This window comes from Leucoraja erinacea, chromosome 29 (genome assembly GCF_028641065.1).
Source record: "Leucoraja erinacea ecotype New England chromosome 29, Leri_hhj_1, whole genome shotgun sequence".
Classification (NCBI taxonomy): domain Eukaryota; kingdom Metazoa; phylum Chordata; class Chondrichthyes; order Rajiformes; family Rajidae; genus Leucoraja; species Leucoraja erinaceus.
The window spans coordinates 30,171,671-30,198,331 of record NC_073405.1 but is presented as its reverse complement, the minus strand read 5'-3'; the positions used below and the strand labels follow the sequence as shown (position 1 = coordinate 30,198,331).

General features: G+C 47.4%; 1 protein-coding gene across 1 annotated transcript; it reads right to left on the bottom strand.

Annotated features, from left to right (window-relative positions):
* On the bottom strand, nt 1-26,344 carry LOC129710941 (pancreatic secretory granule membrane major glycoprotein GP2-like). The gene is made up of 5 exons (XM_055658247.1): nt 23,026-26,344; nt 16,626-16,675; nt 13,387-13,546; nt 13,011-13,087; nt 1-320 (listed from the first exon to the last, which is right to left on the bottom strand). The coding sequence occupies exons 2-5, from the start codon at nt 16,672-16,674 to the stop codon at nt 1-3; spliced, it is 606 nt and encodes a 201-aa protein (XP_055514222.1). The 5' UTR covers nt 16,675; nt 23,026-26,344.
* Between the last annotated feature and the right edge of the window lie 317 nt (nt 26,345-26,661).

Below are 26,661 nucleotides of genomic sequence, written 5' to 3'. Positions count from 1 at the left end.
TCAGAGTGGGGGAAGGGGGAGAGGAGCGAGGTGATCACTGGCCAATGGCAGAGCTGACCTGAACACGCAGCCCACTGTGTGTGTCGGTGACTCAGGACATCCCAGAATATCTCCACAACCCCAACAGCCCGTGTCACTGGGGAGCGGAGACCTACCTGTACAATACACAGCGCTGGTTTTGGGTGTCGGCCACAGCTGATACACATAGTAACCGGTGCAGTTCTTCACCCTGATCTCCCGGTTCCAGTAGCAGATGTAATTGCCATCATTGAAACAGACTGTCCTGGTCACCTCACCATCTCCCACGCTGGGATGGGAACCTGGAACGAGGATGATAAACATTGTAAACGGTGCCCGGTGCCACAGTGCGGCGGGGAATGTGAATGTGGAGCAGGCAGTGATCACAAGCCAGGGTCGGGTCTAACCTGCCTCTATCAGCAGTGAGCTGCTGCCCTCACCCTCCCCACCCACAATCCCAGGGCCGCCCTTAAGCCAATTGGACCAATTGCTCCCAATTGGGCCACGCGCCGAAGGGGGCCTGCGCTAGAGTAATCCAGCTCTGCTCTAGGATCTTCGCGTGGATCTACCCCGGGGGGATGGGGGGAGAGAGGGGTGGATAGAGAGAAGAGGGGTGGAGGTAGAAGAAATCGGTAGACGGGAAGGGTGAAGTGAGGGGGAATGGAGAAGGGGGAGAGGGGGAGGCGGGTCGTTCTTCGTCTTCTTCTTCTTCTATATAGTGTTTTTTGGCGGTTGGCAAACAACTTTTTTGGTGCATTACCGCCACCAACTGGCATGGAGTGTAGATCAAACAACACCATTACATATTCTAATAACCTATATCCTTCCGAACAAATTGGTTACCCTAAGAAAAAGCATCAGGATTTGATAGCACTTATTTGAACTCCCTTGCAAAATATCTACCAAATCAAATTGTATTCCTTCTTTTCTGAACTGCTCACTCATCCGTTCTCTCTCCTCCTCATACCTCTCACAATGTACAATGACATGCTCTATCGTTTCCTCTTGCCCACAGTATTCACATCTGCCTGTATTATGCTTGCCCATTACAAAAAGTGTACTGTTCAGACCAGTGTGTCCAAATCTAATTCTTGAAATCACTGTCTCCTCTTCTCTGTTCTTTCCTGCACATCTCATCTTTCCCACTTTCCTCTGGACTCTGTAGAACCACCGTCCTTTCCGCTCTTCCTCCCATTGCTTTTGCCATCTTTCCTTCAGTCTTTGCTTAATAATGTCTTTGATTTCAGTTTTACCTATGTTAATACTTAAATCAATCTTACTTCTTTTTGTTACCTCTTTTGCTACCTTATCTGCCATTTCATTTCCTCTAATGCCAATGTGTGCTGGTACCCATAAAAATATGACTGTAAGCCCCATCATTTGAATTCTGAATAGTGTTTGTTGTATTTCTATCAAAATGTCTGGTCTATTGTCTGAATGACTGTGCTGTAAACTCTTTATTGCTAAACTTGAATCTGAACAAATAACTGTCCTTAAAGGCCTAGTATCCTCGACCCACTGTACTGCTAACAATATTGCAATCATTTCACCTGTGTATACTGAGACCTCATTATTGATCCTCTTCCCTACTTTGATTTGAAATTCTGGTACAATAAATGCTACTCCTACTTTATCTACTGAATCTTTTGATGCATCTGTATAAATTTGGACAAAACTGTAGTATCTGTCAATGTATTCCTGTATGATGACTGAATTATACATATGCTGTTTATCCTTGTTTTTCTGTTCTAATATTGTAAAGTCTACTGTTGCATCTGGAAGTATCCAAGGTGGAATCGAAGGTAATGGAACCGTTGGAACCACATTTAATTGGGCTATGCTAATTTGTATTGCTCTCTGGGTCACTGTCCATCCAAAACTTTTTGTTTCCCTTCTCTCCTTTTCCCAGCATGGTTTGACAGTAACTTGTACTGGGTGTTCTTGACTGTGGCCCTGTAGGTTAATCCAGTAATTCAATGAAAGCTGTGTCCTTCTCATCTCTAGAGGCATCTCCCCCATTTCAACCTGTAATGCTGCTGTTGGAGTTGTTTTTATTGCACCTGTACATATTCTCAATGCCTGGTATTGAATGTTGTCTATTTTCTTAAGAGAAGTACTTGATGCGGACCCATACACCACACAACCATAATCTAACACAGATCTAATTAACCCAGTGTATATAGCCTTCAAAGCTGTTCTATCTGCCCCCCAATCACATCCAACTAAACATCTCATTACATTAAGTATCTTCTTACATTTGTCCACTACTTTCTGAATATGAACCATCCATGTAATCCTCTCATCAAACCATAAACCTAAAAATGTATAGTATTTTACTCTCTCCAATTCCTGGTTATATAATTTTAGTTTTACCTCACTATCAATTTTCTTCCTAGTAAAAAACATTATCTTTGTCTTTTCCACAGAAAATTTGAATCCCCATTTATATGACCACTCTTGTACCTTTATTATAGCCCTCTGTAGTTTCTGCACAATAAACTTCACATTTCTCCCCCTTTTCCAGATTGCTCCATCATCCGCAAACAATGAAACTCCCATTTCATTTACAATTTCTTCATATACATCATTTATCATTACTAAAAATAGTAAAGGACTTATTATGCTCCCTTGAGGTGTTCCATTTTCAATATGTAATATTCCTGAGTATTGATTTCCAACTCGTACTTGTATTGACCTCCCAAATAAAAAATCCTTAATCCATTTAAATATACGACCTTTAATCCCCAATTTACCTAGTTTCACTAATAACCCTTCTCCCCACATCATATCATATGCTTTCTCAATATCAAAAAATACAGCTACTACACTTTCTCTGTTAATTTGTGCTCTCCTAATTTCATGTTCTAAACATATAGCTGGAGCCATGGTGTTTCTCCCCTTCCTGAAACCACTCTGGTAATTGGATAAATATCCTTTATTTTCTACATAATATATTAACCTTTCATTTACCCATTACTTTACATATGTTGGATGTTAACGCAATAGGCCTATAATTCCCTGGGTTTGTCAGATCTTTACCTGGTTTTCCTATTGAGATTACTACTGCCTCCTTCCAGCTTTGCGGTAATTTCCCACCCTCCCACACTTTATTATAAAATTCTAACAAAAAATCCTTGGATGTTTCACTGAGATGGTTTAACATGGTGTAACAAATCTGATCTTTACCTGGTGCTGACATCTTGGTTTTTCTAAGAGCTCGATTGAATTCTGTCTTTGTGAATGGTTTGTTAAGAACATCGTTAGTGTCTTCGTCATATCGTATTAACTGTATATTCTCTGCTATAGTATTTTCTTTTCCTTTTCTTCCTTCGTCACTAACATTGTCTGAACAGTGAATTTTAGCAAAAGATTTTGCCAACATCTCTGCTTTCTCTTCATCTTTCACTGCTGTAATTTCACCGTCAGTTAGGATTGGATATTTGTATTCTCTTTTAATTCCTTTCATTCTCCTTATCATTCCCCAAACTTGACCTACTTTTGTCTCCCTTCCCACTGAGTTACAAAATGTCCTCCAAAATTCCCTCTTTGCATTTTTTATTACTCTTCTTACACTTGCTTGCAAGCTTTTGTATTCAATAAGATTCTGAAAATTGTGATTTCTTTTCAAAATTTTAAAAGCTTTATTTCGACACTTAATTGCTTTGTCACTCTCCTTAGTCCACCATGGTACACTCTTCTTGTTGTGCTTACCTCCTTTCTTTTTAATGGACTTCGTTGCTGCCTCTAAAATGGCTTCACAAACAGAAATATTTAAATTATCCACATCTTCATAAATAGCAATTTTCTCCATTTCTTGATCACTAATAATCTTAAACTTCTCCCAATCAGCACCACTAAAAGACCACTTCTGTATTCTCTCTGTATTATACTCCTCTAAACTCACTCCTACTACTATTTCTATCGGGTAGTGGTCACTTCCTACCGTTGTTCTTCGAATTACTTCCCATGAACAAACACCTGAGGCGGGTCGTTCCCTCATGGTCCCGGAGAAGAGCTCCCACCCCTCCGGTCGCCATGCTCCACGCATACAGCCCCAGCTCCACCCCTCTCTCTTCCCGTGGAGACGCGGTGAACACACACACACACACACACACACACACGCACACACACACACACACACACACACACACACACACACACACACACACACACACACACACACACACACACACACACACACACACACACACACACACACACACACACACACACACACACACACACACACACACACACCCTCCCCCTTCCCCTCCCCAAAGTTTAGATGGGGTGGAGGTCCAAAGGGCCGGATGGGGTTGAAGCCCAAAATTTAATGTCTGGTTTTTCACCAATACTTATTGGTTTTCCAGGATCTAGTTAATTCAATTACTTTTATTCATTTCACAGTCACTAAAACAAGTGGTATTGTAACTCTACTTTTCATAGGTGATCTGCACATTTTGTTTGCTACTTGTAGGCTTACAATATAACCATATAACCATATAACAATTACAGCATGGAAACAGCCCATCTCGGCCCTACAAGTCCGTGCCGAACAATTATTTCCCCCTAGTCTGCCTGCTCTCAGACCATAACCCTCCATTCCTTTCTCATCCATATACCTATCCAATTTATTTTTAAATGATCAAATCGCACCTGCCTCCACCACTTCCACTGGAGGCTCATTCCACACAGCTACCACTCTCTGAGTAAAGATGTTCCCCCTCATGTTACCCCTAAACTTCTGTCCTTAATTCTGAAGTCATGTCCTCTTGTTTGAATCTTCCCTACTCTCAATGGGAAAAGCTTGTCCACGTCAACTCTGTCTATCCCTCTCATCATTTTAAAGACCTCTATCAAGTCCCCCCATAACCTTCTGCGCTCCAAAGAATAAAGACCTAACTTATTCAACCTTTCTCTGTAACTTAGTTGCTGAAACCCAGGCAACATTCTAGTAAATCTCGTCTGTACTCTTTCTATTTTGTTGTCATCCTTCCTATAATTGGGCGACCAAAATTGTACACCATACTGCAGAATTGGCCTCACCAATGCCTTGTACAATTTTAACATTACATCCCAACATCTATACTCAATGCTCTGATTTATAAAGGCCAGCACACCAAAAGCTTTCTTTACCACCCTATCTACATGAGATTCCACTTTCAGGGAATTATGCACAGTTATTCCTAGATACCTCTGTTCAACTGCATTCCTCAATTCGCTACCATTTATCATATACGTTCTATTTTGATTTGTCCTGCCAAGATGTAGCACATCACACTTATCAGCATTAAACTCCATCTACCATCTTTTATCCCATTCTTCCAACTGGCATAAATCTCTCTGTAGACTTTGGTAATCTACTTCATTATCCACAACACCCCCTAACTTAGTATCAGCAGCATACTTACTAATCCAATTTACCACACCGTCATCCAGATCATTGATGTACATGACAAACAACAGTGGACCGAACACAGATCCCGGTGGCACCCCACTAGTCACTGGCCTCCAAGCTGACGAACAACCATCCACCATTACTCTCTGGCGTCTCCCATTCAGGCACTGTTGAATCCATCTTGCCACTCCTGCATTTATACCCAACAATTGAACCTTCTTAACCAACCTTCCATGAGGAACCTTGTCAAAGACCTTACTGACGTCCATATAGACAACATCCACTGCTTTACGATCATCAATTTCCCTAGTAACCCCTTCAAAAGTTCCAGAAGATTAGTCAAACATGACCTTCCAGGCACAAATCCATGTTGACTGTTCCTAATCAGACCCTGTTTATTCAGATGCTTATATATATTATCTCTAAGTATCTTTTCCATTAATTTTCCCACCACTGAAGTCAAACTAACAGGTCTATAAATGGTAGGTGTACTCTTAGAACCCTTTTTATACAATGGAACAACATGCGCAGTACACCACTCCTTGGGCACTATTCCCATTTCTAATGACATTTGAAATATTTCTGTCATAGCCCCTCCTATTTCTACACTAACTTCCCTCAATGTCCTAGGGAATATCCTGCCAGAACCTGGAGACTTATCCACTTTTATATTTTTCAAAAGTGTCAGTACTACTTTTTCTTTGAATCTCATAGTATCCATAGCTACTCGACTTGTTTCCCTTACCTCACATAATTCAATATCCTTCTCCTTGGTGAATACCGAAGAAAAGAAATTGTTCAATATCTCCCCCATCTCTTTTGGCTCTACAGATAGCTGTCCACTAATGTCTCTCTAATGGACCAATTTTATCCCTCGTTATCCTTTTGCTATTAATATAGCTGTAGAAACCCTTTGGATTTAATTTCACCTGACTTGCCAAAGCAACCTCATATCTTCTTTTAACCTTTCTAATTTATTTCTTAAGATTCTTTTTACATTCCTTATACTCCTCAAGCACCTCATTTACTCCATACTGCTTACATGTATACAATTTTATTTTAAAATATAGCTTTGATCTATTTGGTCCATTAACTCGCAGGCACTTTATAAGCGCACATTTTGATTACTTTCCATTCTACCATAAAGATATAAAGTCTATAATAGACTTCATTTGTATTTTTATGATTCTAGAGACCTTGGCTGGGAACCTGGGGCTCACCAAAATTGTTCCCAATTGTGCCCCGCACATCCTAGAGCCAGCCCTGCACACTCCCCACTGCTGCCCCTGCTCCCTGAGAGTGGCTCCTGGTGCTGACACCCTGGGGTGCTGGGACTGGACTGGAAACTGATGGGTGCTGACAACTGAAGTCCCGCCCTCGTTGACACTGTGGAAAGTGCAGTAGCTGTTTAATACACAAAGGGACATAAAATGCTGGAGTAAGTCAGGCAGTATCCATGGAGAACATGGATAGGTAATGTCTCGGATCAGGACCTTTCTACAGACTGATTGCAGGGACACAAAGCTGGAAGAGAGGAGAAGCAGAACGAAGCTAGCAAGTAACAGGCAAAAAGATTTTTGATCGGCAGATGGTTGCACAAAGGCCAGATATGAAGACCTAAAAGGTTTAGTTTAGTTTAGAGATACAGCAAGAAACCAGGCCCTTTTGGCCAACCGAGTCAGCGCCGACCAGCGATCCCCGCACACTAACACTATCCTGCACACACAAGGGACAATTTACAAATATACCATTCCAATTAACCTACAAGCCTGTACGTCTTTGGAGTGAGGGAGTTCCCGGAGAAAACTCACGCAGGTCACGGGGAGAAGGTACAACGTACAGACAGCACCCGTAATCAGGATTAACCCGGGTCTCTGGCGCTAAACCAACGTGTGAAAGGAAAGGATTAAAGAGTTGTGAATTATGAAGCTGGCGACAGGAATGTAGGTGGAGGTGGATGGGGAGAAATAGTTGCAAGGCCAGTAGGGGCTCAGTGGAGGAGAGGGGAGAGGGGAAAACAAAGTGGGGTGGGTTGTATGGGGGTGAAAGGGGGGGGGGGGGCAGGGAGGACAGTTGCACGAGGTTATCTAAAGTTGGAAAATCTAATGTTCATACCGTTGGGTTGTAAGCTACATAAGGTGTGAGGTGCTGTTCCTCTAGTTTGTGTCCTGTCCCTCTACCCCACCATCCCCACCTGGAACCATCCAAGTTCTTCCTAGAACAGGCACCCAATCAATTTCTGTCTACAAACACTCTGCTTGGCCTGGTGGAACTTGTTCTCATCCTCAATATCTTCTCTCTAGACTGCTCTGATCTTCTCCGTTAAAGGTGTAACCATGGGCACTCACATGGGTCTCAGCAATGCCTGCCTTTTGTTCAGTTAACTCGAACAATCCTCGTTCCAGGCGTACAATGCATATAGCAACAAAGAAAAATAGGAGCAGGAGTAGGCCATTCAGCCCTTCGAGCCAGCACCACCATTTAATATGGTCATGGCTGATCATCTAAAATCAGAACCCCGTTCCTGCTTTTTTCCAATAGCCCTTGTTTCCTTTTGCCCTAAGAGCTAAATCTAAGTCTCTCTTGAAAACATCCAGTGAATTGGCCACCACTGCCTTCTATGGCAGAGAATTCCACAGATTCACAACTCTCTGGGTGAAAAAATGTTTACTCATCTCAGCCCTAAATGGCCTACCCGTTATTTTTAAACTGTGACCCCTGGTTCTGGATTCCCCCAACATCGGGATTATTTTTCCTGCATCTAGCCTGTCCAATCATTTATATGGTTCTATAAGATTCCCTCTCATCTTTCTAAATTCCAGTGCATACAAGCCCAGTCGACCCATTCGAGTGGCTGCATGACCCAGTGTTGCAGTGGCCCCTTCAGCCTGCCTGTCTTGTTTTATTTTTTGTCTAGTTAAGTGTCTAGTTAAACTTTTTTAAATCTCTTCCCTGCACGTGAGACCCGACTTTTTCCTGTCGGGTCTCCGTTGTCGTTGAGGCCTAGCACCGTGGAGTGGCCTCCAACCTGAACGACCTGGGGGCTCCAGTCACGGAGCCTGTGGAGCTGCGGACTCATCGTGCGGCTGGCCGGCCTCGGAGCGTGGGGAGCGGTGGTGGCTCGTTGCTGCGACTCGACTCCGGGGCTCGGAGGCTCCAGCTGCAGCCGCAGGTCCGGTGGACTGTCGGGACATCGGGAGCTCGCGGGTCCGGGTGGAGAGACCACTTCCCGGAGCTCCCACAACGCGACTTCTCTAGCTCATGTCACGGGGTTGGAATGACCCGGAGCGGGGCCGTACACCGCCTGGCGCGGCTTCATGGCCGTGGGACAGTCCAGCGCCCGCCGGGGGCTCCAACTTTGTGACATTTAGACCAGGAGTGGGGCCATACATCTCCCGGCGCAGCCTCAAATGGCCGTGGGACTTATCATCGCCCGCCTGGGGCTTCGACATCGAGAGAGAAATGGAGAACAGGGGAGAGAAAAGACTTTGCCTTCCATCACAGTGGGTTCACTGTGATGGATGTTTGTGTAAATTGAATTGTTTGTATGTTTTGTAGGAATTGTCTTTGTTTGTATGGCTGTGGAAACGGAGTTTCGTTTGAGCCTCACTGAGGTTCAAATGACATGTAATAAATATTCTATTCTTTCATCATACGTCAGTCCCGCCATCCCGGGAATTAACCTGGTGAACCTACGCTGCACTCCCTCAATAGCAATAATGTCCTTCCTCAAATTAGGAAACCAAAATATATTGTAAATCACTGGAGTCCCACCATCGAGCCTTGCGGCACCCCACCAGTCTCTGCTTGCCATTCTGAAAAGGACCCTTTAATCCCTACCCTTTGCTTCCTGTCTGCCAACGAGTTCTCTATCCATGTCGATAGCCTACCCCAATACCTTGTGCTCTAATTTTGCACACTAATCTCTTGTGTGGGACCTTGTCCAAGGCCTTTTTGAAAGTCCAGATACACCACATCCACTGGCTCTCCCTCATCCATTCTACTTGTTACATCCTCAAAAACATCCAGTAGATTAGTCAATCATGATTTCCCCTTCATAAATGAATGCTGACTTTGACTGATCCTGTCACTGCTTTCCAAATGCGCTGCTATAACAGTTTTAATAATCATCACAAGCATCTTCACCATCGATGTAAGTCTAACTGGTCTATAATTCTCAATGTTCTCTCTCCCTCCTATCTTAAAAAGTGGAGTTACATTTGCTACTTTCCAGTCCACAGGAACTGATCCAAAGTCGAGAGAACGTTGGAAAATGATCTCCAATACATCCACGATTTCTAAGGCCACCTCCTTGAGTACTCTGGGACGCAGACCATCAGGCCCTGGGGATTTATCAGCCTTCAGTCCCAACAATTTACCTAACACCATTTCCTAATTAATGTGGATTTCCTTCAGTTCCTCCCTCCCACTAGATCCTCGGTCCCCTAGTACACCAACCCTGTAAAGAGTAGAGAGAAGATATACAAGGATGTTGCCTGCAATAGAGGACTTGAGCTATAGGGAGGGTTGTGTAGGCTGAGATTCTATTCCATGGAGCACAGGAAGAACAGGAATTATCTTATAGAGGGATATAAAATCATGATGGAATAGATCAGGTAGTCTCGTGTCTAGAGTAGATGAATCGAGGACCAGATGTCATTGTTTAAGGTGAAGGGGAAAACATTTAATAAGTATCTGAGGGGTACCTGTTTCACACAAAGGGTGGTGAGTGTATGGAACAAGCTGCCAGAGGAGGAACTTGAGGCTGGGATTATCCCAACATTTACGAAACAGTTAGACAGGTATATGGGTAGGACAGGTTTGGAGGGATATAGACCAAACGCGGGCAGGTGGGACTAGTGTAGCTGGGACATGTTGGCCAGTGTGGACAAGTTGGGCTAAAGGGCCTGTTTCCATGCTGTATCACTCTATGACCCCAAACCCTTTACCCGCTGTGTTGATGACTTTATTGGGGCTATCTGATGAGACGGAGTACAGGAAGAAGATCAAAAATCTTGTGTCCTGGTGTTGTGACCACAACACTTCTCAAAATGTCAGCAAGACAAAGGAGATGGTAATAAACATCAGGAAGTAAAGTGGTAAACATGCCGCAATTTGCATTGAACGTGCCGAATAAATGAGTTCAATATTCCGACTGCGCATGCCCAGGTCATGGGTCACTCACGATCAACACTCTCGGCGGCTGTGCTACTGCATGGGTGCAGACCTGCATTTCGCCCATGGTCGGGGTTGGGCCTGGGCCTGGTCAGGAGGGGGGAGGATGTGTCCAGCTCAGCTCTGCCTATCCCGCTGGGTTGACTGACGGCCCTGGATTTACGGGACACTGGCCGCAGCTGTGGAGTTGCCGCTTCTTCTCCGCACTGGCTGTGGGCCTGGGCCATTGCTGCGACAGGCAGTGTCCAGTCGGTCTGGGGCGGTCGCTTGGGGCGGGACGGGTGGAGTTGGGCTGGAGTTGCCGCTTCTTCTACGTGCCGGCTGTGGGCCTGGGCCGCCGCTCCCGTTTGACTCCTGTCGGTCCGCGGTCGCACCAGATGTCTCCGGCCGCCCCCAGACGGGGGTGGGGCACTCGCGAGGGGACAGGGACTGGCCAGTGGCTGTTCTGCTGCGCTTGCGGCACCGGGGACCCTGGTTCGATCCTGGCTGTGGATGAGGTGTAGGTCTGTGTGCATGTAGCAGCACGGTTGCCGAGAGTGTTTATCATGAGTGACCTTTGACAAATCCCATGATTCCTTGCGTTTTTCAGAATACCGAACTCGCTTATTAGAGATGGTTGATAATTTCAAATTCCTCAAAGAGTCAATATCACCGTCAACCTCCATATTGAGCACCCATATTGAAGCATCGACCCTCAACGCCTCTACTTCCTGAGAAGGCATAGCAGGTTCGGCATGAATGACTCTATGACACCCATACCACACCCGCCCCAGGTCCCTGCAACTGCAGGAGATGCAACACCTGTCCCTATACCTCCTCCATCGCCTCCATCCAGGGACCCCAGCAGTCCATCCAGGTGAGACAGAGGTTCACACACACCTCTTCCAACCTCGTCTACTGCACCCGGTGTTCCTGATGTTGCATCCTGTAGATCGGTGAGACCCAAGCCTAGACACGATGGCCATTTGACCAAACACATGTGCTCAGTCCATCAAGGCCAATGGCAACTCCCGGTTGCTGACCACTTTAACTCCCCTTCCCATTCCCATACTGACCTTTCTATATTGAGCCTCCTTCATTGCCAGAGTCAGGTCATACACAAACTTGAGGAATATCACTTTATATTCCACTTGTGTAGCCAACAACCCAATGGTATGAACATTGAATTCTCCAACTGGAGGTAACCTGATGGAAGCACCAGCACCTTCCCCGCCCATACAGCACACATTCCTTTCTTTCTTCACCCCTACCCCATATTCTCTATTGGCCTTGCACCTACCTCTGCTCTCCCCTTCCACCTACATTCCTTCCTCTAGCTTCACAACTCTGGCCTTTAGCCATCAATCTCCCCCATCAGATTCCCCCTCAGCCTCCGTTCACTTGTGATGTGCCATGCATGGTCCTGCCGATTCTCTCTTGCAGCTTTCTTCCCAGCCCAACTGCAATCAGTCTGAAGAAGGATCCCGACCCAAAACGTCACCAATCTGTGTTCTCTAGGGATGCTGCCTGACCCGCTAAGTTACTCCAGCACTTAAATATAATGATCTACTTTGTGTTCAATGTTAATTTCTCCACTTCATTGGTGAACTGTGGGTATCCCGAGATGGACCCAGCTCCCTGTGAGCTGCCCCTCCACTGAAACTGCTCCGGCTCTGATCCGGTGCACGGACAGCGGGTGGATCGGTTCCGTAGTCCGACTGTCAGCAAACACCAGGAAGCTGGAGCTTCCCCACCAAAATCCGTGAGGATCCAGGGCCGGAGGGCGGTCTGAGTGACTGTGGGGGAACCTCTCAGGGACAGTGGCGTAGCGTGGGGGGGCCAGTTGGGCGGTTGCCCCGGGCGCTAAATTTTTAGGGGCGCAAAAAAATTGTTGAATAAATGTTTTAAATAAAATTAAGAGGCCCGGGGAGTCGTTGGAGCGAGGAGGGGTTACCTGGAGCTGTGAGTATAAAAACAGCGCGGGCCAGGCCGCCGCTACTGCCGCCACAGCTCCGAGTTCTGGTCGCCGCTGCCGCTGTCCCACCCGCCGCTGCCTCTGCCTCCCCCACCCCGCCCCTGCCCCCCGCCTCTGCACCCCCCGCTGCCCCCCCCCCCCCGCCCCCCGCCTCTGCTCCGCCTCTGCCCCGCCCCCGCCCCCGCCTCTGCCCCCACGCCCCGCCCCCGCCTCTACCCACTGCCCCTGCCCCGCCACCGCCTTTTCCCCCCCCCCCCCCCCCCGCCCCGCCCCCGCCCCCCCCCCCCCCCTAATGAGGAGGCGCAAAACTTTAAACTGCCCCAGACGCTCCAAACCCACCCTACGCCACTGCTCAGGGAGTTTGGGTTCCGTGTCCGTGTGAGGGGCCCTTTGGAGAGATCTGGGTCATCAGTCTGACCCTCCCCAACAATAACTGAGACCATCTATTGTAAACTCTGAACCTACCGACTAACCAGCCTGTGTACTTCCCGGAGCAGTGATTCGCTGGAACGACAGTCTCCGTAATCTTCCATCCACCGGAACTGAAACAACAATCAGAGATTCAGCCCCTGAACTGAGGGGGTTTGTTCACCCAGAGAGAGACCGGGAATCGAGGCCATTAATGTCCGCACCCCATCCTTGTTCAACATTCCATGGAATCCAATGTTGTTTTCTCTCCCATTCCATCTTCCCCTGTTCTCTCTCCACAATGTGGGATCTCCCCATTCTCTGTACTGACGCCCGTCCTATTGCAGCAACTGATGATCTGGTCTCCCTACATTTCCCCCTCACACACCCCTCATTGTCCTGTTCACATTCTCCATCAGAGTCCTCACGTTACCTGTTGAATCTGTACCATCCCGCTGCAAGATTTCTATCATCCATCCATGTCCCAGCGCTGCACTCAGTGTTGGAACAATCCGTGCTCCTCCAGGGCTGATCCAGGACGGTGTGGGTCACGCACGGGTCACCGAGTGCAGACTCTGTCACCGAGGCTGAGTCTGTGGTTGAGGGACGGAGTGATGTTGGGTGTTAATGTCAAGTTCAGCTCATGTCCTCAGCCTCTTGTTCCCCGCCTCCCTCATCTGTATCTCCACCGTCACCAACCCCGAGCACCAATAATCTCCCGTTCACTCCCTGACCAATGACACCATGGCCCGGATAAACACTGGGACCAATCCCACGTCTCTAAACTCAGCTTCATCTCTCTCCCACCATGTACTGATTGCCCCAACAATGACCTTGTGACCCATCAGCTTCATGCCAGTGATTGATCCACTCAGTCCCCTTCACCCTCTCCTCACTACCATGTATCGCTGCAACTTGGTCATTTTCTGACACCTGCACATCGATTGCCATTACCCCCACACTGTGGGACCTTTTGCAGCTGCTGATTAATATTCCACAATCTTGGATACGTGGGAGGAGATTGGAACACCAGGGAAACCCATGCAGTAACCAGGAGAACGGGAAAATTCCACACACACAGCAGACGAGGTCAGGTTGAGTCACTGGGTCCGGGAGAGTGGGAGTGAGCATGGTACCGGATCCTGGCGTGGGGGCGGGAGTGTGGTATACAGCGTCTCAGTGAATGGGAAGAAGCGTCAAATCCAGGGTCCCAGTGAGAGAGATGGAGTACCAGATCCAGGTTCCCAGTAACGGGAGAGAGCTCTGGGAACGGGGGTCTCTGTGAGTGGGAGGAAGCTATGGGAACGGGAGGTGTTGATGAGTGTGAGGCAGAGAATTCTGGGAACTGTGGTGTTGATGAGGGGAAAGAAGAAGCTCTGAGAACAGGGATCCCAGTTAGTGGGAGCGAGCTCTGGGAACAGGATTCCTTGTAGGTGGATGGAAGGACAGCTATCAACATCCTTAGAGCAAGATGCTGAATCATCAGTATTTCCAACTAGTGGGATGGCGGATTATCGGACTTTTATTGTATTTCATTATTCATGGATTCTGAATTTTCCCATTTCTGCTGTTCTGGAATCTAGGTGTGCTCTTTCATTCTATGTGGTGGAATAAAGGGCATCACCTCAGATGAACATTCACTGACCACACGACACTAGCCGACCATTCCAGCCATAATGCCCATGATTAACCCCCAGGGGTGCAATAAGATCAGTTCCATTCCCCAGCTCCCTATTCCCACTTTATGTGGAATTCTTTGCCTCAGAGGCCGGTTCTCTGGATACTTACAAGAGAGAGCTAGATCAGGCTCTTACAGATAGTGGAGTCAAAGGGATATGGGGAAAATGTAGGAACGGGTACTGATTGGGGATGAACATCCATGATTACATTGAATGGCGGTGCTGGCTCGAAGGGCCGAATGGCCTACTCCTGCCTCAGGGCCGGCCTTCGGAGGTGCGGGGTCCAATTGGGCCCAATTTTGATGAGCCCCAGGTTCCCTGCCAAGGTCTATAGATTCATAGAAATATAATTAAAGTCTATTATAGACTTTAAATCTATGGTAGAATGGAAATTAATCAAAATGTGCGCTTAAAACGTGTCCACGACTTAATGGACCAAACAGATCTAAGCTATATTTTAATATAAAATTGCATACATGTAAGCCTATAAGTAACAAACAAAATGTATGGAGCATCTCTGAAAAGTACATAGTTACAATACCACTTGTTTTAGTGACTGTGAAATGAATAAAAGTAATTTAATTCACTAGAAATCCTGGAAAACCAATAACTATTGGCGAAAAACTGGTCCATACATTAAATTTTAGGCTTCAGCCCCATCCGGCCCTTTGGACGTCTACCCCATCCTAACTTAGGTGTGTGTGTGTGTGTGTGTGTGTGTGTGTGTGTGTGTGTGTGTGTGTGTGTGTGTGTGTGTGTGTGTGTGTGTGTGTGTGTGTGTGTGTGTGTGTGTGTGTGTGTGTGTGTGTGTGTGTGTGTGTGTGTGTGTGTGTGTGTGTGTGTGTGTGTGTGTGTGTGTGTGTGTGTGTGTGTGTGTGTGTGAGGGCGAGAAAAGGGAGGGATGGAGGGAGGGAAGGGAGGGAAGGGAGGGAAGGGAGGGTGGGAGTGAGAGAAGGGAGGAAGGACAGAAGGGAGGGAAGTAAAGGAGGGAGGGAAGGAAAGAAAGAAGGGATGGAGCGAATAAGAGAAGAGAAAAGAGAGAGGGAGGAAGGGAAGGAGAGAAGGGAGAGAGGGAAGAAGGGAACGAGAGAAGGAGGGGATGGGTGCGGGAGCGGGTGCGGTGGCTGGGGTCCAGGCCGACGGGTGTGAGCTGAGGCCAATGTTTGTAAACGTTGCTCCAACCCCCCGGCCCAGCCCTCCGTGTATTGTTCACCGCGTGTCCCCGGGGAGAGAGAGGGGGGGAGCCGGGACTGTGTGCGTGAAGCACGGCGACTGGAGGGCGGGAGTGCAGTCGTGAGCGAACGACCCACCTCCCCCTCTCCCCCTCCCCCACTCTCCATTCCCCCCCCCACCCCCCCTCCCTGTCTACCCATTTATTCCCCCTCCACCCCTCTACTCTCTACTTTCTATGCTGTCCAACTCTAGAGCTCTATGAGTGGCAGAGGCTCGAATAAGAGGACATAGTTACAAGATAAGAGAGCAGTCATTTAAAACTGCACAGGAACTTCCTCTCATAGAGGGCAGTGAAACCCCAGAATTCTCAACTCCGGAGGATGGTGCAGACTAGTTCATTCACGGTTTTGTTTAGTTTAGTTTAGAGATACAATGTGGAAAACGGCGTAGCCCTTCAGCCGACAGAGTCCGCGCTGATTAGCGATCACCCGTACACATGTTCTATTCTACACACAGAGGGACACTTTTTACAGAAGCCAGTTATCCTGCAAACCTGCATGTCTTTGGAATGTGGGAGGAAAGTGGAACACCCTGAGAAAACCCACGTGGTCACAGGGAGAGCGTACAAACTCCATACAGACAGCACCTGTGGTCAGGATCGAACCCCGCTCTCTGGTGCTGTAAGGCAGCAATTCTACTGTTGTGCCACTGAGGATGGTTTAGATGATGTTTTTCACACAGACGATACATAACCAGCATCCACTAATGATATACAGCACCACAGTTTACCCCCGTCACACTCTTGTTGTTAAATACTCACTCAGACAACCCAGAATCAGCAGCAGAATCTTCATTTCACCAGGTGACATTCTGGAAATGAAAACAGGGAATTAAAACTGGAGATAAAGGAGATACTCGATGTCCAGGAAGCTGTATTCTGGAACAAACATCAATAGTACGCAAAATAGCTCATTCCCTCACATAGACACAGATCGGCCTCTTCCCCTGAAAGGGACACCACTCGTGGAGAGATCCCTCTCTCTCCATCACTGGGACCACACACAGAGGTGAGATCCCTCTCTCTCCATCACTGGGACCCCACACAGAGCTGAGATTGGTAAGGCGGATGAACTCAGGACGTGGACAGGTAGGTGAGACTGGGATGTTGTAGCTATTACGGAAACCTGGCTGAGGGACATAGAAACATGGAAATTAGGTGCAGGAGTGGCTATTCGATCCTTCGAGCCTGCACCGCCATTCAATATGATCATGGCTGATCATCCAACTCAGTATTGCATCCCTGCCTTCTCTCCATACCCCCTGATCCCTTTAGCCACAAGGGCCCCTAGTTCTGGACTTCCCCAACACCGGGAATAATCTTCCTGCATCTAGCCTGTCCAACCACTTAAGAATTTTGTAAGTTTCTATAAGATCTCCCCTCAATTTTCTAAATTCCAGCGAGTACAAGCCGAGTTTATCGAGTCTTTCGTCATATGAAAGTCCTGACATCCCAAGAATCAGTCTGGTGAACCTTCTCAGTACTCCCTCTATGGCAAGAATGTCTTTCCTCAGATTAGGAGACCAAAGCTGTACGCAATACTCCAGGTGTGGTCTCACCAAGATCCTGTACAACTGCAGTAGAACCTCCCTGCTCCGAAACTCAAATCCTTTTGCTATGAATGCTAACATATCATTTGCTTTCTTCACTGCCTGCTGCACCTGCATGCCTACTTTCAATGACTGGTGTACCATGACACCCAGGTCTCGTTGCATCTCCCCTTTTCCTAATCAGCCACCATTCAGATAATATTAGAAAACTTATGCGTTCATGGGGAAAACGTACACACTCCACACAGAGCCCACCCGTAGTCAGGATCGAACCCGGATCTGGCATTGTAAGGCAGCAACTCTACCGCTACGCCACCGTCACACCATGATGTGACTGACAGCTCAAATTTCCAGGGTACAGGTGCTGTAGGAGAGATAGAGGTGGGGGTAAAAGAGGAGGGGGAGTTGCTTTATGGCTGGGACATGTTGCCAAGGGCTTGGACAGGTTGGGATATGCAGAGCTGCCAAGTAGTACGGATTTTCCGTATTTTGTACGGAAATGAGATAAGAATACTGATGTAGGATTTTGTGTTGTTAAATACGGATTTTAAATACGGAGTTCAGTTCAGTCTGAAGAAGGGTCTCGACCAGAAACATCTCTCATTCCTTCTCTCCAGAGTCGCTGCCTGTCACGCTCCAAGTTTAAACAGAGCGCTGTCAGTTTAACGCACGGGAATTTAAATGAAGAGCAGTCGGCTGGAGTGCTGTGGGTTCTAAATATAGCACAACCGTCTGGAGCACTGTGGGCTTTAAACATAGCGCTATGTGCTTTACACATAACACTATGGCCATAGATCTATGGGGCACAGACTGTTCAGGACAAATCTCGTATAACAATGAGTCTTTGGAATTCTCTTTCTCAGTGGAAGTTGAGCCTTTGATTATTTTTCAGGCAGTGGTGGAATTCTGGATAAGCCTAGTGGTGAAAGGTTGCCAGTGGGATTGCAGTTACATTGGGATTGGCCTTAATTTTACAGAACGGTGGGTGGGCTCAAGGGGGAGAGAGGGAGGGGTGGAGAGAGTTGGAGAGAAGGAGGGGAGAGAGGGAGGGGAGGAGAGAGGGAGGAGAGGATGGAGGGGGGGGAGAGGGAGAGGAGGGAAGGAGGGGAGGGAGAGGAGAAGGAGGAGGGAGAGGAGAGGGGAGAGGAGAGAGGGAGGAAAAGGGGAGGAGGGAGAGGGGGAGGGAGGGAGAGGGAAGAGGAGGGGAGGAGAGGGAGAGGAGGAGAGAAGGAGACAGAGAGGGAGGGGAGGGAAAGGGAGGGAAGGGAGGGGGGAGGAGAGGGGGGGGGCATAGGAGAGAGGGGAGAGAGGGGGAACGAGGGGAGGGGAGGGGGAGAAGAAGGGAGAGAGGATAAGGGAGGGGGGGAAGGAGGAGAGGGGGGGAGAGGGGGGGAGAGAGGGGGAGAGGAGGGTGAAGTGGGGGGTGAGGAGAGAGGTGAGAGGGAGGGGGAGGGAGAGAGATAATTTAGAGGGAGGGGGGAGGCAATGGGAGGGGAGGGAGGGAGGATGGAAGAGGAGGGAGAGAGAGGGAGGGAGGGTTATGGAGGGCAGAGAAAGGGGGGAGAGAGGGAGGAGGGAGGGCAGAGAGAGGGAGGGAGGGGTGGAGAGAGAGAGGGAGGGAGGGAGGGAGGAGGGGAGGAGGGGGGGAGGGAGGATTTGGAGGGTGAGGGAGGGAGGGAGAGGGGAAAGGGGAGAGGGAGAGGGGAGGGAGGGGAGGAGGGAGGGGAGAGAGGGGAGGGAGGGAAGGGAAGGGAGAAGGGAGGGAGCGAGGGAGGGAGAAGGAGAGGGAGAGGAGGCGGGGAGAGGGAGGAGAGAGAGGGAGAGAGAGGAAGAGGGAGGAGAGAGGGAGAGGGAGAGAGAGAGGAGAGAGAGAGAGAAGAGAGGAGAGAGGGAGAGTGAGGGTGAGGGAGGGAGAGCGTAGAGGGGGGAATCCAAAATGGCTCCTACTGCATCATCTGGTGCTAAAAGCAGGAAGCAGCCGTTCAAACAGAAATATACAAAGAGATGGCAATGAATGCACTGTCAAGTGAGGTGCATGGATGACATGCCAATTGGTAGCAAAGTTATGCATTCTTGTGCTCTTACATGGGTAGGAACGCGCATAAAAAAAACACATTTTATTCAACATAATGGCACCGCAAAAAATACTGATAAAAATACTGATTTCCTCGCCCTAATACCGATTTTCAGGTACTAGAATACTGATTTGCTCTGACAAAACCTGGCATCTCTGGGAGAGAGAGGAGGGAGGGGTGGAAGGGGGAGAGGAGAGAGAGGGAGGGAGGGAGGGAGAGAGAGGGGAGAGAGAGAGGGAGAGGGGAGAGAGAGAGAGGGTGAGATGGAGGGAGAGAGGGAGAGATGGAGGGAGAGAGAGGGAGAGAGAGGTAGAGGAAAAAGGAAGGAGAGAGGGAAAGGGGAGGGGAGGGAGAGAGGAGGAGAGAGGAGAGAGGGGAGGAGGGGGAGGGGGGGAGCCGAGGGGAAGAGAGGAGAGAGGGGGGGAGGAGGGAGGAAAGGATGGAGAGAGGGAGGGAAGGGGAGAGGGAGAGGAGGAGGGATGGGAGGGAAGAGGGAGGGAAAGAGGAGGAGGGAGAAACAGGAGAAAATGGAGGAGGCCTCAGAAAAGGAAAAGAGAGAGGAAAGGGGGGAAAAGAAAGGAGAAGAAAGAATTAGAGAGAAAGGAGTGAGAAGGAGGGAGAGGAGAGAGAGGGGATGGAGGATTTCCAAAATGGGAAGGATCATCATCTGGTACTAAAAAAAAGGAAGCAGCCGTTCAAACAGCAATATACAAAGAGATGGCAATGAATGCACGGTCAAGTGAGGTGCATAGAAGACATTTTAATTGGTAGCAAAGTTACGCATTCTTGTGCTCTTACATGGGGTGGAAGATTGCAATCTTCAGGTGGTCCACCCTTTTTCGATGAATGCAATCAACCCGCGCACAATCAAATAAGATCAAATAGAGAAAGTTTCCCTACAACTTTAGGCTGTGAACGTACATGGGTATGACCGCACATTTAAAATAAACATTTTTTTCATCTATATGGCACCATGTAAAATTACTGATTTCCTCAGCAAAATACTGATTTTCAGGTACAAGAATACTGAAATGCTCCGACAAAACTTGGCAGCTTATTTATTTATTTATTTATTTATTTATTAAAATATTTTTATTTATTAGTTACAGTAGTACAAGCAACATATATATTATTACATTTGTTGTACCGCTTCATTTTTTTAGCTTTAATAAAGATAGAAATAAAGGAAGTAAAGAAAGTGAGAAAGAGTTGTGATAGTGCGAGAGAGTGTTGTAAAAAAAAGCCCATTAGAGAAAGAGTTAGAGAAGAAAGTTAAGAAATAGACCTTAGGAAAAGAAAGAAAAAAAGAAAGAAAAAAAAAGAAAAGAAAGAAAAAAAAAAAGAAAGAAAGAAAGAAAAAAAGAAAGAAAAGAAAGAAAGAAAGAAAGAAAGAAAGAAAGAGAAAGAAAGAAAGAAAGAAAGAAAAAGAAGAAAGAAAGAAAGAAAGAAAGAAAGAAAAAAGAAAGAAAAAAAGAAAGAAAGAAAGAAAGAAAAAGAAAGAAAGAAAGAAAAAAAAAGAAAGAAAGAAAGAAAGAAAGAAAGAAAGAAAGAAAGAAAGAAAGAAAGAAAGAAAGGGAAACAATTGCTCTATCGTAAAAAAACACACAAAAAGAGATATACCAACTTCATATTTTTCTTCCCCAATACCAGATCCTGGCAACGTTTATTTTGTAAATTACTGTTGCAGCTTATAATTGCCTGCAAGGAGGAGTCTCATATCTTCCAGGTTTAGTGTTTCTTGGCAGCTCTTGATGTGTGAAATGTGTTCAGGAGAGATTCCTCAGGCAGTATGTAGAGGGCTCTGCAAGGGAGAGGGAAAATCTGGATCTACTTTTGGGAAATTGAGATGGGCAAGAGACTGAATTGTCTGTGGATGAGGCTTTTGGGATTAACAACCCTTGGTCTATTAGCTTTAACATGGTTTAATGGTTTTTTTATTACTACATATACCAGGAACAGTGAAATATTTATTTAGCATACAGGTTTGGCTCATGAGTTAGAATTCTGAATTGAGGGAATTTTGATGGGATGACACAGGAATTTGCTCAAATTTATTGGAGCCGGTTGTTTGTGGGAAAAGGAGTGTGGGATGCTTTTAAAAGTGTGATGATAATAGTTCAGGGCACGCATGTTCCAGTGGCACAGTGGCACAGCAGTAGAGTTGCTGCCTTACAGCGCCAGAGACCTGGGTTCAATCCCGACTACGGGTGCTGTCTGTACAGAATTTATACCTTCATTAGTGTGCGGGGATCGCTGGGTGGTGCGGACTCAGTGTACGGAACGGCATGTTTCCGTGCTGTATCTCTAAACTAAACTAATTGAAGGGCAAGGCCAGTGGGAGTAAGGAATCTTGGATGACAAGAAAAACTGAGGCTGGTCAGGAAAAATAAGATGGCATGGGACAGGTATAGGCATCTTGGATCAAGTGTAATCCTGGAGGAGTTAGGGGAACTAAGGAGCATATTTAAGAAGTAAATCTCCCAGGCATGATCAGATATATCCAAGGACACCATGAGATGCTAGAGAAAGAATTGCAGGTGCCCTGGCTGATATATACAATTCAGCATTCAATGCAGGTGAGGTGCTGGTATACTGGAGGGAGGCTAATGTCTTGGTTCTATTTAACAAGAGTTGCAAGGAAAAGCCTGAGAACTGTAGACCAGTGAGCCTAACATCTGTGGTAGGCAAGTTACTGGAGAGTCCTCTGAGGGATAACATACTGTATGTAAGCATTTGGTGAGGTAGGGGCTGATTAGGGATATTTTGCACAAATCTGAGTTTTTTTTAACATGTAACTAAGACGTAAATGAGTGCAAAGCCATGGACATTGTCTATATCACAGAGTCACAGAGTCATAGAGTCATGGTGCGTGGAAACATGTGGCTCATCTTGCCCACACTGACTAACATGCCGCATCTACAGTAGTCCCACATGCCCGCGCTTGGCTCACTTCCCTCTAAACCTATCTAATCCATATACCTGTCCAATGTCTCCTTTGAGGCATCCCCTCATCTTCCTGTGCTCAAAGGAACAAAGTCCGAGCCTGCTCAACCTATCCCTATAGCAGTGGCCCTTGAGTCCTAGGCAACATCCTCGTAAACCTTCTCTGCACCCTTTCCAGCTTGACAACATCATTCCAATATCAATGTGACCAAAACTGAACACAATATTCTAAATGTGACCTCACCAATGATTTACACAACAGTAACATGACCACCAAACTTCTGTACTCAATACTCTGACTGGTGAAGGCAAATGTGGCAACAACTTTTTTGACCACCTTATCTTCCTGCGACTCAATGTTTCAGGAATCTTGCACCTGCACTGCTAGATCCCTCTGCTCGACAACACTCCCCAAAGTGTTTAATTGCTTTCCGTTCTTCCACTTTTCTCTTCAGTCTTCCCAATCCACAAAGTCTATTGTACATGCAGCACAGCACGCTCACACATAGGCAAACACACGTAAACACACACGCACACACATAACCATGTCAATGAACAAGGGAAAAGCCTGAGTAATTGGAGCTGTCTTCTTACCCAAGTCTCCAGTGTCCTACTGTAGATGGAGGGAGATGGGGCCACCTGCAACCTCCTCAGTCTCGGGGACAATCTGCTGTGAGAGACGTCAGGCTCAGTGAAAGTTTGTTGACTGCCTTGCTCACGGGCTTCTGGACTGAGTGATACCTGAGCTTTGTGGAGGCACAACAGGCAAATGATAGGGAAAAACATGCAAAATAAACAAAATAAACAAATCAACATCTGTTGTGGAATGAAGAGGTCATTGTTCCCCTCCTGTGACATGCACGGCATGAGTGTTGGGTTCACATTCAGCTGCTGGCTGCAATGGTAATGAACATAGTTGTTAACAATATATAGAGAATATAAACACAAAAAGCTGGAGTAACTCAGCGGGTCAGACAACATCCCTGGAGAAAATAGGTGGTGTTTTGGGTAGAGATGAGGGTCCCCCTGACTCTCAGCCTGAAGAAGGGTCTCGACCCGAAATGTCATCTATTTGTTTTCTCCAAAGATGATGCCTGAACTGCTGAGTCACTCCAGCTTTTTGTGTCTATCTTTGGTTTAAATCAGCATCTGCAGTTCATTTCTACACATATAGAGAATGTAAAACCTGCATAAATCCCAGCCAATAATCTCTGAAACAGCTATGGACACAAGTGTCCAGAGAAGGAGCAGCTATAGGATAAACCACTACTGGATTATTAACAGTCTAGTTTCTGCACTGGGACTTACATTGAAGCATCATTGGCCCACTTTGGAACTTTAGTGGCACAGCTGGTAGAACCGCTATCTCACCCAAGTTCAACATTGAGTTTGGGTGCTGTCTGTGTAGAGATTGTGCAGTCTCCTATGACCACTTGGGAATCCTCCAGGTGCTCCGGTTTCTTCCAATTTCCCACAGACTTGTTGGTTAGTAGGTTAACTGCCCACGGTAAATTGTGCTGAGTGTGAGGGAGAATGGTGAATGGATGAGAATGTGTGGAAAATAACGTGAGATTCATGGCCGTGGGGTCAAAGGGTCTGTTTCCATGATGTACCTCCCTATTCCTCTATATTGTACCTTTAGTACTGTTGCTTTCTATTACTCTACACTCAACCTGCATGCGCCTGTACCTATCTATCATCCTACACTACCCCCTACTGTTGCTCTGTACTCCACATCTTTGTTGCTCTGTACTACCCCTCTATTGCTCTGTACTTACTCCTATTGCTCTGTATTGTTCCCCTCTAGTACTCTGCACTGCCCACTCTAGTACTCTGTACTGCCCCCTCTAGTACTCTGCACTGCCCCCTCTAGTACTCTGCACTGCCCCCTCTAGTACTCTGCACTGCCCCCTCTAGTACTCTGCACTGCCCCCTCTAGTACTCTGCACTGCCCCCTCTAGTACTCTGCACTGCCCCCTCTAGTACTCTGCACTGCCCCCTCTAGTACTCTGCACTGCCCCCTCTAGTACTCTGCACTGCCTCCTCTAGTACTCTGTACTGTTCCCCTCTAGTACTCTGCACTGCCCCCTCTAGTACTCTGTAGAGAGGTAGGCAGACTAAAAAGGAGACAAAATTAAAAGATGTCTAAAAGGGCCCATAGAGTGCATTAGAGGCAGGCTATAGCTTAATGGAGGCTAAAAAGCCAAAGGGAACAAAATCATAAGAATATACAAAGTCATGAGAGGAATACATTAGGTAAACGCACAGCTTGTCCAACGTAGGGGAATCAAGAACCAGAGGGCACAGGTTTATGATGAGGGGCATTCAATATGGAAATATTTAATAGGACCCTGAGGGGTAAATTTTTTACACAAAGGTTGATGAGTGTTTGGAACGAGCTGCCGGAAGAGGTCGTTGAAACAGGTACGAGAGCAGCGTTTAAGAAACAATGAGACAGGTACATGGATAGGACAAGTTTAGAGGGATATGGGCCAAGCACAGGCAGGTGGGACTAGTGTAGATGCACCCAAAACACCCCTCCCCAGGTACTTCCTCCCTCAATCGCAGGAGGTGAAACACCTGTCCTTGTACCTCCTCTCTCGCTTCCATCCAGGGACCCAACAGTCCTTCTCGGTGCGACAGAGGTTCACACGCACCTCCTCTAACCTCACCGACTGAATATTGTTTTCCCAACGTGGCCTCCTGTACATTGGCAAAACCAAACATAGACTCAGCCACCGTTTAGCCGAACGCTTGGCACAAGGTCTATGGGAACTCCCCATGTTCTCCAGGGATGCTGCTTGACCCGCTGAGTAACCCCACCATTTGTGTCTCACCCCCTTCTATCATTATGTATTTACTCTGTCTCCCTTTGCATAGATGCTGAGCAAAAGATAGATGCAGTGTACTGTATCTACCGAATGATATGGAACTATAATGGACAGGGAGGAGAAAGACAATGAAGGAGATTGAATACTAGGATGCAAACTTTATGTCCGATCAGCACAAAGGTGATTTGTGAATGAGACTTGTTGCAAATTTGGAAACAGGATCCATGTCTGTTTCTAAAGTGTCGAACACTATTCCATGTTTCTTGTTTTTTCACTCTTTCTCATCCTCTCCTCTTTAACACTCACTCTCCACAAGGTCAATTACTCTGTATTTTCACTCTCCCACCTCCTCCTCCACCACAATCCCATTCCCATGTGTCCATCATTGTTATTGCACTGAACCAGGTCAGCTCACATGTACATGATGGACTTTCTACTGGACACCAACCTCCTTGGTCGTACTGGACACTCAGGTGTGTGGTGAAACCACAGTGAAAGAGGCCTAGTAAAGGAATACGTAGGAGGGAACCACAGATTAGATTAGATTAGATCCTTTATTTGTCATTCCTTACAGTCTGAACGAAATGTCGTTACCTGCAGCCATACATACAATAATAAGCAATAAAACAGACAGTAAACACAAATTAACATCCACCGCAGTGAGTCCACCAAGCACCTCCTCACTGTGATGGAGGCAAAAAAATCTTAGGGCTGCAGTCTCTTCCCTCCTCTTCTCCCTCTGCACTGTGGCGATACCCCACCGGGCGATGGTAAATCAGTCCCGTGGCTCACCGAGCTCCGCGAACAGGCCGGTTCAAACTCCGCAGCCCGGGGTGGTCAAAGCTGCCGCCCTCCAGTCCAGCGGACGCAGCTGTTGACGACGTCGTCCACTGGCCCGCGGCCGAACCCCGGACTCAGGCCGCCGCCACCAGAACGCCGTCTCAACCACCGGAGCACCGTTCTAGCGCCCTCACATGAGCGTCTCAGCCCCGCGCCAGGCCGCCCTCATGGGAGCGCCGTTTCCCTTGAGCCAGGCGGCCCACACGGGAGCGCCGTTACTCTCGAGCTGAGCCGCCCTCACGGGAGCGTCTCAGCCCCACGCCAGGCCGCCCGCACGGGAGCGTCTCAGCCCTCACAGGAGCGCTGTTCCAGCCCCGAGCCGGACCGCCCTCACGTGAGCGAGCCCAGGGCAAGTCCTGACAGGCTCTGCCTCCGGAGCCTTGAGGTCGCCTGCTCCGCCATTGGGCCTCAGCGCAGATGCTGGTTTAAACTGAAGATAGACACAAAATGCTGAAATAACTCAGCAGGACAGGCAGCACCATTCCTTCTCTCCAGAGATGCTGCCTGTCCCGCTGAGTTACTCCAACATTTTGTATCTACATTAGTAAAGGAATGTCTA